We start from the raw sequence: 15,161 nt of genomic DNA, 5'->3' as shown, positions 1-15,161 counted from the left end.
TTAGATGAACAAAATGAAAGAGAAATGATTTATATATAAGTTATTATCATTTTCAATCAATTCTCATGATATGGTGGCTATTCTGAGAGAGAGATGAAATAACAATCAGAGAAAAGTAAAGATGACTTAAGGGAGTAATCTAGTGTTAAGATTGGTGGATATTTTCATCTACACCACTGACCACTACTGACCACCCCTATGTTACTTGTATCACTTTTTTTCCTTGGGATTTACTTTTGTAAAGACTTACAAGATTCACCATTAGATTGATCAGTTGGATGGTCAAGTTTTTTTTTGTTTTCTATTGACCATTTTACTTTTTCATTTAGTCGACTAATGAATTAGGTTAATCATAATCATCAGTAGCATAGATTAACAGACTAACGATTTATAAATCATGAACTTTATAAGTATTGAATCAACCATTGGTTAATTTTTTTAGATTAAACTCTAAACCAGATTAAAATCAAATTACGTTGATTTTTTCATCAAGACAATCAGTGAGCTTTTATAACTAAAACAAGGTGTACAATCAGATTAGCTGATTAATCTCATTTTGATTTTGATTAAACAGGATACCAGAAATTTAGTTGCTAATGAAAAAAGGTAAACAATTAACTTCCTCCCAACAAATAGGTAGACAAAATTACATAGGAAATGCAAGGATCAATTTGAAGGAAACAGATAATTAGATGAGTTTTATTTTTCGTGGAAAATGTTGATTAACTTTCCATGATATCGGGCTGACAATTATTTTAATTAATATCTAAAGTAATCAGTGTTAAAACAATAAGATTTTTCCAATCAATAGATCAACTGATTTGATCGTAATCAAATGTTTTATTAGACGATTAAGTTGATTGTGAAGAAAAAAATTTCACCAAAATATTTACACATGAAGATGATCATAATCATGATTGAATTGATTGATTGATCGGATGTGAATCGAGGTCAATACAATTGAACAAGATCCGATTACTAGATTACCAACAATTCAAATCAAGTATATAAATGAAAATCAATTGATTGACTGAATCAATAGTTATCAAAATTCATTTGAATTAAATCAATCAGAGATACAAGATCATGTTACCTAATTTTTTTAAATTTACTTTTCAATTTTTTCAATTGAAAAAGTTAACGACAATTAGGACAATAGATTAACTGTTAATAATGAACGTGATAGAAATAAATTGTCAAGTTGAAATATTATCACAATTAACAAACATAAAAAAAAATCTAATCAACAATCAGTGGATTATATTGAAACAGGCAAAGGTTTGTTGTGAAAAACAAAAGTAAAAGTTAATATAACGAGCAACAATTAACAACAATTAGTAGAAAGAGTTAATTGTAAAACTCACTTAACACCCAATTTGGTGGCAACTCGCCTCCATTGTGAATAGCCACTTGGTGTGTATGATTTACGATTAATGCTAATCAGTTGAAAAAGAAAGAGTTGATTGTAATTAAGAGACAATTAAATTGTGCAAAATTTTAATCATCACTTGCAAGTTTTAATTAACCTTTGATTTTAAAGTCTCATTAAAAAAGCATCAAAGTTTATTCACAGGGAATGGTAAAGGTAAGAAAATGAAGAGAGAGGATTGGAAATGCTCAAGTAAATTTATTCAACTGGAAAGTTTCAAAGTTATTCAGGGTATTCATCATGAATTAATATAATAGATCTTGAATTGAGTGAAATGGTAAGAAAACACAGCGGATATTAATTCTTGTCAAGTTGAATCATTGATGAAAATCCAAGTTTCCCTTTGGAGATGAAAATGAAATTGATCAATAACATGAAAAGAGGACAAATAAGATGATAGAGGATCAAGAAGAGGATCAAGATGATGCAAGACAAGGATTCTCATGATAATATTCATATTATTAATCGATGACCTTTACTATGAGTATTTTCACCGGGCTTGGATTAGTAATGAACCATTCAAATATCTAGTCTGAGTTAATATTAATAATCAGACAAGTTTGATTATTAAATTATGATTAAAGGGAGAGACACTCACAGATACAATTCAGACTTACAGGTAAACATTACCACCCTCTGAATAAGATGAGGGTGGGTGGAACTGATTAGGAGACTCTCAATAGGAATATATATCAATTTAGATTATCATTTTCTTCATTCATTCAAACTCAACTTACTTACTAATATTTTGTTTACAACATTAGTTTTCTTGGTTGTTTCATCTGGTTGATTTTTAAATTGTTTTCAAATTGTTCATTTTATCACTTACCTGGGTGATGATGATGATGGTGGTTTACAGGTAATACCCTGAGAGTCATGGGAAGATGATAAAGTGTGAGATGATGATTGATGACTTTTACAAAATCCACCGAGTTTTTTATCCTTAACCGATGAGGTGGGAGATGATGATTTACCATTTGATCCTAGATGAGGGATGAGGCAAGGGGCGGATGCGGAAATGATGAAAACAAATCGATTGAGAAAAATCAGTAAAATTGTAAAATATAATATATATATATGAATCATGCATGAATCAGAAAAAAAAGTTAATGAGTTACAATTAATTGAATTTAAAATGATAAAATATGATTTGGAAATCAAAAGACGATTATCATCATGCAGAAATAAAAGAGTCAATGTCATGCATTGGAAATGAATGAAATGGGATTTGCATTGCAGTTAATTAATTAATTATCATGCAGGAAGATATTGAATGGAACTGAATTGAAAATAATTGTAGATATCAGATGAGATACAAACCAATAGGAATAGGAAACTCTTCCATATCTGGACATTCATGGAGAGATGGGAATCCTCTTAGAGGATGATAATGATGTCGGCCTGATGGGTTAGGAGGTATCATGATAATTAATTGTCATGAGTTTTTTGTTTATTAATTATCATCATTTTTGGTAAATAATAGCAAAGGTGAAGAAAAAAAAATCAAATTAAGTTATTTCCATGATAATTCAATTTCAAATGCAGATGATAAATGAAAATAGGTTATTATTATAATGGTCAGCAAAGGTAAGCAATCAAGGGTCATAATTATTGGTGATTGAAGTAGAGTTCAAGCAAAGATGCATCAGAAAAGCACCAATATATTGATAATTATTGATTTTGAAATGAATTCTAATAATAAAAACTGAGAGAGACAGAGAGATTGAGAAAATGGTCAACTTACCCAGAGGAACTTGTAACATTGGTGAAATGGTCCGGTCTTTAGTGGACAATGCCAAGTGACTTGGTTTCTTGGCAAGACGAAACTTATTGCAATCTAATATCTGATCCTTACATGAACTATCATGAACAGTTACCATACAATCTGAGGTAATTAAGGATGCAAAGAAATTAGTGATTAATACAACAGGTAATCAGTTAATCTATTGACTGGTCAGTTGGTCAGTGATGATTAAGGTGAGTGTAATACACTTACTTTCACATTTAATGGCAGGTTTATTGGCTAATGCTTTTTTACAAACATCACAGAGAGCAGCAATTGAATAGCAAACGGACACAAATTGGTGAGGTGATACCTTTTTTGTATCTTTATCCTTCTGTGTATCAAAGACAATTAAAACATTGAGATTTGATTAATTAGTAAATTTTTCTTTGTTATTGTGGGTCAATGACATCATTTGAATCACGGTCAATTGTGTGTGGGTTTTTAATGTTAACCGATTGATTGACCGGAAGGAAGTTACGATCATCATAACAAAAATGATGATGATGATGATCATCATCATTAGAATAATTAATTAGCTACTTACTCGTTTCTTTCGGAAAAATAAACTTCCTCTTTTTTTCCTCTTTGAGATTGACTTTTCATCGTCACTTTCTTGATTACTGATGTAGGATAAATTTCTGATAACAATTAAGAAAGAAATAGAAACAATAATTAAGAGATTAATTATACAACAATATTATCAAATAATTAAGTTGATTAAAAATTGGATTAAGTTTCAAAAGAGAGATTAATTCATGAAACTGAGATTCAATTATTATTTTTTTTTTCTTCAGTAAAAGATTAACAATCAACACTTGAAACATTGACGTTTGTATTCATGATTAAGTTAACGTTGAGAAAACAAAGACAATAAAATCAATTATTAATTAAATTGTGACAGTTTAATCAGGGAAAACAAGGTGAATGATTAGATTGTGTAAGATTTGTATTAATATTATATCAAGGTGAGCAAAACGTAATCATTATAATCATTACCTGTAAGGATTAAATATCATAGACAAGGTTGAAAGTCAATGATAACTTACAGATGATTAAGTAATTAATTATTGATTATCATCATCATCAAATTGATAACAATCTTAATGATGATGAGTTTTCATCCCTTTGGTGATTTAATGGTAAATATACAAAATGGAAGCAATAAAAATGTTGATTTAGTTTTTTTTTGGTTCCTCTTGTTAATTGTAAAAGTTAATCAATGTGAACAATGATTTAGTTACAATTAATCATTTGATTACATCTTCATCATGATTAATCATTCAACATTTGGCTAATTGTGATGGTGATAATCTAATTGCTTAACTTTCACTAATTTTAATCAATAAATAAATAAAAAAAAGTGTTAATCTGAAAAAAAAATTTACTGTTAACTTTTTGATTAGTTAATTAATCAATTTGTTTGATTAATTAAACTCCCAGTTAATTTCTGAATATTAATAATGATAATTAACTTTCATTTGGTGTTGAGTTTTAAAATTTCAAATTGAATTACTGTTAATTGTTACAACGAGTTAAATTATAATTTAGCAAACTAATTGAATACATTATTGAAATTTCAAGTCCGGTAGAGTAAAAAAAAGTATTCAATTTACAATTTCAATCACAATTAACTGATTAATTAATATGTCAATCAATTTTAATTTTGTTCCTGCAAAAATTAACCCATAGAGAAGATTAAATCGTAATTTAAAAAACCAAATTGATCAACAATTAACTTGACTGATTTTTGATTAATCTACATGTTAGATAATATTGATTTTCTAGTTGAAATTATAAATATTAATCAGTTCAACAATTTAACTTTTATGAATTAAATTAATTATTAATTCATTTGGGATTTTTCAGAAATTATTTTTCTCCGTGAAAACTAAATTGTGATTAACATTGAATTAGTTTGAAAAGATCAACAATTAAGCAAAAACAACATTATTTAGATGTTAATTGTTTGAGGGTTAAATTAATTCAACTTCTGTAGTCACTTAAAATGTCAAAGTTAATTGTTACAAATAAATTGTTACAATAAAAAAAAGTATATTAAAATCAATCACCAGTTATTAAGATGTTGATTGTTTATATTTTAAACATGTTCATCTAATATAAATTGTCAATCAACAAACAAAAAAAAACGATAACAATTAACTTTTTTTAACGTCTTGGTGATAAAACCGTAACTTAAATTGTCTCAATTATAATAATCAAAATGAAAACTTTTCCTTGAGCCTAAGAAAAGTTGAAATAGTTGAATTAACAACCAATTGAGATGATGATTAAATTAGTTGCATGTTAATTAACTTACTTATCTCTACGTTCCCGGGACGTTGATTGCTCCTCCGCCGCCTCTTGAGCAGCCAAAATGGAGGGAGTTGATATTGATTTATGTAAAGTTGATCGAGGGGGAGTCAGGTATTGATGAGGATGATGATTAGGATGATGAGGATGAGGATGATGTGAGGGTGAGTGTTGATGATTTGATTTGAGGGTTGAATTGGGCATAATTTTACTGGTTGTTGAGGTTAAAAACTGTCTACAATTAGCCAGAAAATTTGAATCAGATGAGGAAGAGGATGCGGAAGTGTGAGTGTTATTAATTATCTGAGGATTAATTGTGTTCATTGGATGGTGATGTTTGGTTTGATTGGAAGAGCTTGTGGTAACAGTTGATTGTCCGATTGTTGTTGTTGATTGAGGTGAGATACTTTCACGAGAAGATGAATTAGATCCACTTTTAGGTGATGGACATCGATCGGTGGTTCCGGTGCTGGTCATTATATCATTCATACTACGAGCACATCCATGGGACATTGTTGATTGGGTTGAAATGCGATTTGATTGTTGTTGTGGTTTTTGTTGTTGTTGACTAGTAATTGAGCTTAAATTATGATGATTAGGTTTGAAAATTGTCTCACTTGAACTTGCTGAAAGTGATCGCGGCTTTTCAATTGGGATCACGTTAATTTGAGATTCTGGTGATCCACTGGGAGATGAGGATGAGTTAAGGACGATATCGGTTGATGAAATTGCGATTCGCGTTTGATGACCAAATAAACTTTCTGGACTTTGACTACCACCACTCAGCGATTCACTATTATTAACTAAATCATCTAGACGAGATGCGGATGCTGATGAATATCGAGTCAAGGTGAAATTAGTTAATTGTTGCTGTTTATCAGCTGTTGAAGATTGACCTTTATCGTTGGCTCGTTTTTTAGGAGATTCTGATTCTCGAGCATCATAAAATGTATCCTCAAGATCAGAATCTAAACTTGATAAACTGATTCTGTTGAGTAAAAAAAAACAAAACAAATTAATCAACAATTAACACAGAAACAATTACCCAAGATGGTAACAATTTAAGTCTAACCAACAAATCACCTGATTATCAACTGATTAAAAGATTAAATCTTATCAAGATGTTGATTAAAATATAATAGTAATTACAACGGATTTAGATTACAATCAAGATAATAATAAACTGTTTCATATTTAAATGAATTTGTCAATATGAATAATGAATTAGGTAATATGATATAATGATTATGATGAAATTATATTAATCTATTAATGATTAAAAATAACCTCTAAAAATGCATTCAATTTAAAATGTGATTAATATTATTAATCATAATTGTAACGTTAATTGTTTCAACGATTAAATCAATAGTAATGATTGTAAGAGTTGGTGAAATTTATGTATCGTTAATAAGCTAAATGTTTAAAAAAGAGGGGAAAATTTTTCTTAAATTGTAATAAAGTTATTGTTTTGATTGTTGTTGTATTATGTTGATTGTTGTGATTTATGGTAACAGTTAATGATAAATTTATCGTTATTATTATTATATTGATTTGACATACATTCTATGTGGTCCATTTCCTTTTCCTTTAATTGAATCACCATTAAAATCGGTTTGATTAATTCCAGATGATTGGTCAGTAGCTGATGACCAACTTTTCCGTCTAGGAATTGGTTCATTGTCATGGTGCTTATGATTAGTATTATTATTGTTACCAGTGGGGTGGTTATTGGCCAATAAAGGTAAACCGTTACGCTTGGCACACCGTTTGGCCGTAGTACCACCAATGGTTGAGATTATCGTTTGACAGCCACTGTTATTGGTCGTGGGTGTTGGTGAATTGTTGGTGTTTATTGTTGTTGTTGTTGTTTCTGTTGGGGTTGTTGGTGGTACTGGGGGAGATGTTGATGATAATGGTGAAGGAGTTGCTACTGGTGACCCACTGATTGAACTAACTAAACTTGAAGGGGTTCCTGGTGTCCGTCGTCCACCCAATGTGGGGCCAATAAATTCTTGTGAGCTTGATGGTGTTAAATCATTTACTTTAATTTTAACGGATCTTAAATCAGTTCCACCCATTGAACTATTATTATTATTGTTTGCATCAAATAGATGAGGTTGAGAATGGTGATCAATGGGGTTTGTGGCTATAGTATTATTTGCATCTTTAACCTTATATTGATAATCATCATCATCATCTTCATCTTCATCTTCCTCCTCTTGAGTCTTATCAATCATCTCAATGGCTGATAATGATAATGATGATGGTGATGGTGATAATTGACCTTGACCGATACAGTCTATGTCGGTTGTCCTTATTGTTGTTGATCCAAATGCTAGGGTATGAGGACGAGTGGGTAGTGGTGGTGGTTGAGGTGGTATCATTGGACTTGATTCTGAGCAATCATCTTCTAGTCGGTGGTTGGAATGAGAGCGAAATTTAACTGTTTTAAAGATGTAATCTTCTGATTCATCATTATCATCATGATGATAATATGGTGGTTCTGATGATATTGATGAAGAAGATGATGAGGATGATGATGAAGATGAAGATGAAGATGATAATGAGACAAGAATCTCTTCCTCCATTCACAGGGAATCGCGAAAACAAAACTTGTTACCCAATTAAACGTAATTTATATAAATTAAATCATTTGGATAAACCATGGAAATGATTATGAGCAATTAAGATACTTTCAGATTATCGGCAACATAAGATTATCTGTTAAATCAACATAAAGAAAAAAACAAATCACATTAAACATTGAAATAGAAAGTTAATCTGATTGAGTTGTGATTGTAAATTGTTACAATTAAAAGCCAATTGTATGAGTGAAAAAAAAGAGTGTTAATAAATCAATGAATGGAAGACAACAAATTAACAATTTAAACTGAATCAATCGATGATGTTATATAAATTAACTAATATTAAACGTTTCGAGATGAGATTAACCTTGAAATTAATACAATCAGAAGCTAATTAATCAAAATTTAACTAGTTATCAATAGATTACTGTATAGTTGTAATAGTTACAATTTAAATGATAGTTAATAATGAATTAAGGATAATCAACCATTTGATAACAATTTACTGATTTACCATAAAACAACAACATTAAACTTGATTAACATGTAATCAAATGATAGATATAAAATAAAAATCAAATTAATCATAATGATTACATGAAACATATAAACTTCTTGATTGTCAATTGAAATTATCATAACTATTACTATAAATAATCAAATTAAATTGTTACACAAATGATATTATCATGATGATTATGATGAATATCACCAATTCAAATCAATTCAATTCCCTCCTTATCAATGTTAGTTGGAGAGATTAATATTATTATTAAGAAATATATTACATGCATCATGTCATTCATATAGAACCTTGAATTTCATGGAGAAATCTTGAAACTGAATCATGATTTAACTTCAATTCTGAAAAATTTCAATCTCATATTGTCTTAAAATTAAATTGCCCTCAAGTCATTTTGAAACATATATACCGAGTAGTTCAAGTTAATTGGATGTTGGAATTGTAATATCAACCCAACCCTTAATAATTTGGTTGATTCCTGAAACTGAATTGACCTAGTGAGAAATGATTAATGATAATTTAATTAACTGATTAACTTTTCAATCGTAATCAAACTTTCATTAATAAGGTACTAGTAGTAGACTTGCAATTGTACATTTTTTATTATCACAACTGAATTGAATTCATCCATGGTGATTTAAATATCATCATGGGTAAATGCTGATTCATTTGGATTTCACTTTTAAATTAATACAACTGATTATGAATTAAGATCAGTTGTACAACAACAATTTACAATGTTCTGAATCTTTTATTTTCATGATAACATGTTGAATCTTTGAATGAACTTTTCTTGTTATATAAACTGATTAATTTTCTCCTTGATTCATGTTAGATTTCAATCTCTTACAGTTCAACTTAAATTCCGGTAAATTTACATGATATTCATGATTCATCATGCAGATCTTTTTAGCAAATGATGTGATGTATTAACTGAATACTTTTTGGTTTCTGATGAAAACCATAATTTGCTGATGGAAATTGAGTCAATTGAATGTCGTTTCCAATGTTCATTTGTTATGTTTTAATATTTGTTGAATTAATCATCATGATTATCATGAAAAATAACCAGAAATTGAAAAAAAAATCTCCCTTTAAATATTGAATAAAGTTCAGTCAAGTATTTTTAGTGATGTTCAGAGATTATATTATGATTTTCAATGAACTTTTTGCTTCACCTTTCGTGTTTACCTTTACATGAGGTTGTGAAACTGAATCAAAAAGCTCAATAAGTTGAACAGGTAGACACATATTTCATGGGCTTCAAAAGGTTTTGACTTTTGAATTTCATCAAGTGACATGATGATGATGAAGGATGAATGATGATAGTTAAAAAATTTCCATGAAGATAAGTAGGTAACTGTTTGGCTAAAATGAGAAAAATTTGAGATAAAATTTGAAACTCTTCAAATTTGATACACAGGGTAAAGCATAATGAGTCTGAAACTTTTTTCCAGATCATCATGATAAATTCATGCTTATCATCCTGAGAGGATTTTACTGTTAACACTTATCCAGGTAAAAAAAATCAAGCATTTATCTCATTTTTTTTGTTTACATTAACGCTACTCGGAATCAAGGTGAATAATAAACATGATATTCATGAGAGTTAAAGTATATATATTTATAAATATATTTAGTCTTTACTATGTAGAAAGATATGATGACCATTGGTCAAAACTATGAAGCAAAAAATCATACAAATTATTGATTCTCAGGGAGTGAATATTATCATGAATCTGATGGATTCGCATATTTTATCATCTATATTTAGAGATAGAAATTCAATTTAGGATAGATTGAGATAGAAAATATTTCATGATAGAATTCGGGAAAAAAGGAAAAGAAAATCTAATTCCAATTAATCAGAGATTCCAAGTTATCATTTTCGCATGATTCTGATATCAGGTATTCCCTCCCTTATGTGTAAGGTCAAGCATCAAATACAATACATGACATTTAGGGAGTTGCAACAAAATAATAAAAATTGATTTAAAATATTAAATCAAAGATAAAGTTGAGATGAGTATGTGAATAGTTGATCAGAGATTGATCATGATAAACAACAGATAGAAAGATATAAATAACGATTTGATTTTCTTCATGATATCAAAACGAAAAGTAACTTAGGAATCGACTCAACTCACAGACAGAAATTGATACTGAACTTTTCTCTCTCTCTCTCTCTCTCTACCTGAATTGATCAGAGTTTCATTTCATATGAAACATTGATAGAGTTACAAGTTTCTAGGACTACTCAGGATTACATGAGATTGGATAAGACGATGATCAATATTATCATCTACTGCATGATGATGATGGTGATGATGATGATTTTTCTTTCTATTTTCTGTACTTTTTTTTTCTGCAAATCAATCGATGACATTAACATTAATCTTCATCGAGTATTATTATTGTGTTTGCAAAAACGAGAAAGAAACGATTCATTTGTAATTCTCAATGATTTTCGTTACAACCAAAATCATGAAATGAACTTTTTATCCATTCTTATTCTGATGAAATTAACTCTCTCCCCTTTTTCCTCTACTATCATCATCCATCTTACATTTACCTATTTATAAACTAATATACAAAAGTTCAACGTGATTTATTAGCTCAAACCGAGAATAATAACTTGAAACTAACGCTACTTTCCATCACCCTGTAGGTAAAAATATCATCTCAATTCATTGAGTCATGAAATTTATTCAAATATGAAACAATTTTCTCTCAATTTCCAGACCAACAAGAGATGTCGAGAAATATTGTAAGACTTACAATGGTGTAAACTTGAATATTACCAGGGTGACAATTTTGTTGTACCCTCCCAGTTAATTGAATCAAATTGTTACATGATTAAAATCATTAATACTTTCATGTTTCTCTTCATGATAAATGGTTTGCCAAAAAATCACCAAGATGCTAAGGTGATTTTCCTGCTATTCTTAACCTTGGTTCCAAGCAAAATGTTGAAACATTTTATCAACTACATTTAACCAAAGTTATCATTTACTACCATGACAAAATATCACATTTACCCAATTCCAATTTACTTTTCCCATAGACATTAAATATTATAATGGTTTTTTCTTGTGGATAAAAATTTCAATTTATTGCTCAGCTAATGCATGATAATTGGATTACCTCGAGTAGACATTACAATTTAAATTGTAATTTAATTTGCTATCAACAATTAATTGTCAACCTTATATATCAAGTTTACGATAATGGTGATGAGAGTTCATTCATCATGAAAGATGACACAAAATTTTGTTAATCTTCATTTTTTTTTCCACTTCCTCATCACTGAATTTATCTGAATCATTGAGATAGAATTTATTTATTTTTAAAATCTACTATTGGTCAACTGGACAATAAAGTCATGTCCAGTTTTACATTATTGGTAAAGTTAATTGACTTTTGTTAACTTGTATTGTATTTAGAAAGCAAAATTTAATCATCAATCATATGTACAAGTAAATCTACAGACTAAATTATTAGGGTGAAATTAATTTCTTACAATTAACTGAAGGGTATGTATATGTATTGATAGTATAATACTAGTAGTTAATTGTTTCTATTTACAATTAGGTTAATCTCATCAAATCTGATCACTTGGTACACTATGTAATCAATAATAACTCAGAGAAAAAGTCAATAATGATTTATAATGGTAACAATTAAAGTGACAACGATAAACAAGAGACCACAATCAATTTTTTATTTGATATTTTTATACTTAATCTAATAATAATAATCAAATTGATAAATGATGATGATGATGATTAAATCAGTTTGGATTTTTATAAGATGATCATTCAAATTGATCAAACAGAATCATAATTGTTATAATCATCATCATCATCGGAATAAGAAAACAACAACAACAACGATAATTTAATTGTGGTTACATGAATTAACTGAGCCACTTATCACACAATGATTGATGGTAATGATGAAGATAATGATATTAACTATTATTGTCTCTTTTTTTTCATTCTCATCTTATTCATGGAGGACAATTTTTTCCTCCATGAAGATGCTGATCAAGACAGAAGTTCATTCTCATCATTAGCTTACATTTTCTGGGTCAATTTGTCCAAGAAAAACACAGTAATCAAGAGTAAACAATTAACCAAGATGCTAAAGGCAATTGTGATTAACAATCAAATATGTACAACAACAAATAGAGTAACAATTTGTTACAAACAATAGTTATTAGTTGATCAGTAATCAATAAATCATAATCAATATTTAATGATATTAATTTTCGAGTCAATTCTGTCAACAATTACCAAACATTGACCACTAATTGTACATTTTTGCAAATCATTAAAAACAAAAGGATATTTGTCTTGAGGGAAGTTTAATTGTTAACAAAAGTGTGTTAATTGTCACGATTTAATTAGTCCAAAGTCAATTGTAGTTTTGTGTATCTCTCATCATCATCATCATCGGATTCATGAGATTCAAAAGTAACCTGATATCAATGAAATTCATTGGTGTGAGCTCAATCTTTGAAACCATGATCATGATGATAAATTCATTGAGATTCATTGGAAGTAAATTTCATGTATCACAATTTAAATTCAAAAATTGTAAACTCTTTCAATGGATTTCATGGTAAAAAGTTTTATCATGAAATATAAACAACAAGGAGATTCTTATGATGATGATAAACATTTTCTAGGTTAAAACAAACAAACAATTCAATAGTTTTCATCTCATCTTCAGTTACCATGAACTTCATATACGTTAACTGAATCAAAATGAGAGAGTCAGAATAATTTTATCATCATAATAATCATTGGATGATAAAAGGGATAAAATCATTTAAACAGATTGATATAAAATCACTCTTGAGATTTGTATGTAAGTGTGATTGACAAAAATGTCGTTAGTTGCATCAAATGATGGTGATGATGGTGATAACCTAGTTTCTTATCATGTTGACCATCATCTTTTATCATCATGATAATAATAAAACAAGTCATGATAATGATAATGATAATCATTAACAGTCTAGTAGTAGTAGTAATTTTAGCTCCTTTGACATGGTCAAACTATTGAAAATGGTGAAAACATATATACTTGTCAAAGGATATAAACAACAATCAAGAGACAGTTAATACAATGGATTATATTAAATATTAAAACAGTTTCATCATTCAAGTTAAAATCCTCCCTTCCAAATATCATCATCATCATCATCATGACAATGTGTCACTTGTCAGTTAATTATCAACAAAGATACTTGACCAGTCCTGAATAATAATCATTATCATCATCATCATCTTCATGAATTTTTCATTCCCATTTACCTGAAGTTATCATCAATCCTACAAACAATAATGTACCAACAATTAATGATGATAACTTAATATTACGATAACAATTGGTTAATTAGTAACGAATATAAATATTAATGCAATTACTTATTTATATTCACGTCCAATTGTAATGTAATTATTTTAATCTGACAAATTAATTTCGATTTCAATTCAAGTTAATGAGTTTAAATCTTCATGTAATTGGATTAAGTTAAAGATGATAACATGATAAAGTGATTAAGATACAAAGATAATAATGAACAGTTACAATCTTTTTAAATAGTAAGTTTTTTGGTGAATTTATTTCTTCAGTAAGAAATATAGTCAATAATGATAAAGGAAGAGTATTAATAATCATCATGATGATATTCAAGTGAATGAATAATTTCAACAACATAGAAAAAAGGTAAGATTGTTCAACAATTGAATAGGAGTTACAGGGAATACATAATAAAACTTATGAATATCATTTTCTTAAGAGGGAAAAGAGTAAGTTATTATCATGAGAAAAATTGAATTGGGTGGGATGTTATCAAGTAATACATGTGAGGGTGGAAAAGAGGTAAAAATTGTGAGTGACAATGAGCTGAATGAAATGATAATAAGCATATACATTGTTTTACCCTTGGTGAAAATGTATTATCATGATAATATTATTAATCTTGACTATATGGCATATATACAATAATATGCACAGGGAATCAAGTTGATTCAGTCATAGGATGAGTAGTGGGTGGGGGTGGGATTGGATTGTGATACATGTAGTATTATAAGTATTATCTAGGAATCTGTGTCATCCTCTGCCTTTTTTTATCTCCATGTAGTTATTTATATAATAATAATATTTTTCAAATTTCCAAGGTAAATATTATAAGTATCTATATATTGAGAAAGATATTCAAGATGAACAAGATGATGGTGATGATGATGATGATGATGATGATAGGTGAAAGGGGAAGGGTGATTTAAGATGATAAAGGCTTATAAGTGACTTATAATATTAAATATATACTTTTTTTTTGTTATTGTTTTTCAAACTCCCAGGAAACTCAATAGATATATCCAGTTACCTGGATTCATTTGATAAGCTAATATATTATTTAATAATATGGTTTCTGATAAGATCAACTTTAATCACCCCGATTAACTTATTCATGATAATACATCATCATCATGAAACCAGAATCAAAAGTTT

At 28.7% G+C, this 15,161-nt stretch overlaps 1 protein-coding gene across 1 annotated transcript in view; it reads right to left on the bottom strand.

The window, feature by feature from the left end:
* LOC128397173 (serine-rich adhesin for platelets-like) overlaps window positions 1-15,161 on the bottom strand; it is a 38,634-nt gene that overhangs the window by 12,428 nt on the left and 11,045 nt on the right. The window contains 8 exon segments of the mRNA XM_053357895.1: window positions 1,365-1,436; window positions 2,259-2,412; window positions 2,750-2,830; window positions 3,174-3,314; window positions 3,426-3,546; window positions 3,760-3,853; window positions 5,533-6,513; window positions 7,089-8,249. Coding sequence (XP_053213870.1) covers window positions 1,365-1,436; window positions 2,259-2,412; window positions 2,750-2,830; window positions 3,174-3,314; window positions 3,426-3,546; window positions 3,760-3,853; window positions 5,533-6,513; window positions 7,089-8,116 — 2,672 coding nt within the window. The 5' untranslated portion in view covers window positions 8,117-8,249.

The sequence above is a fragment of the Panonychus citri genome, unplaced genomic scaffold (assembly GCF_014898815.1).
Source record: "Panonychus citri isolate SS breed McGregor unplaced genomic scaffold, ASM1489881v1 Contig00001, whole genome shotgun sequence".
Taxonomy (NCBI): domain Eukaryota; kingdom Metazoa; phylum Arthropoda; class Arachnida; order Trombidiformes; family Tetranychidae; genus Panonychus; species Panonychus citri.
This window is presented reverse-complemented; position numbering and strand designations above follow the sequence as displayed.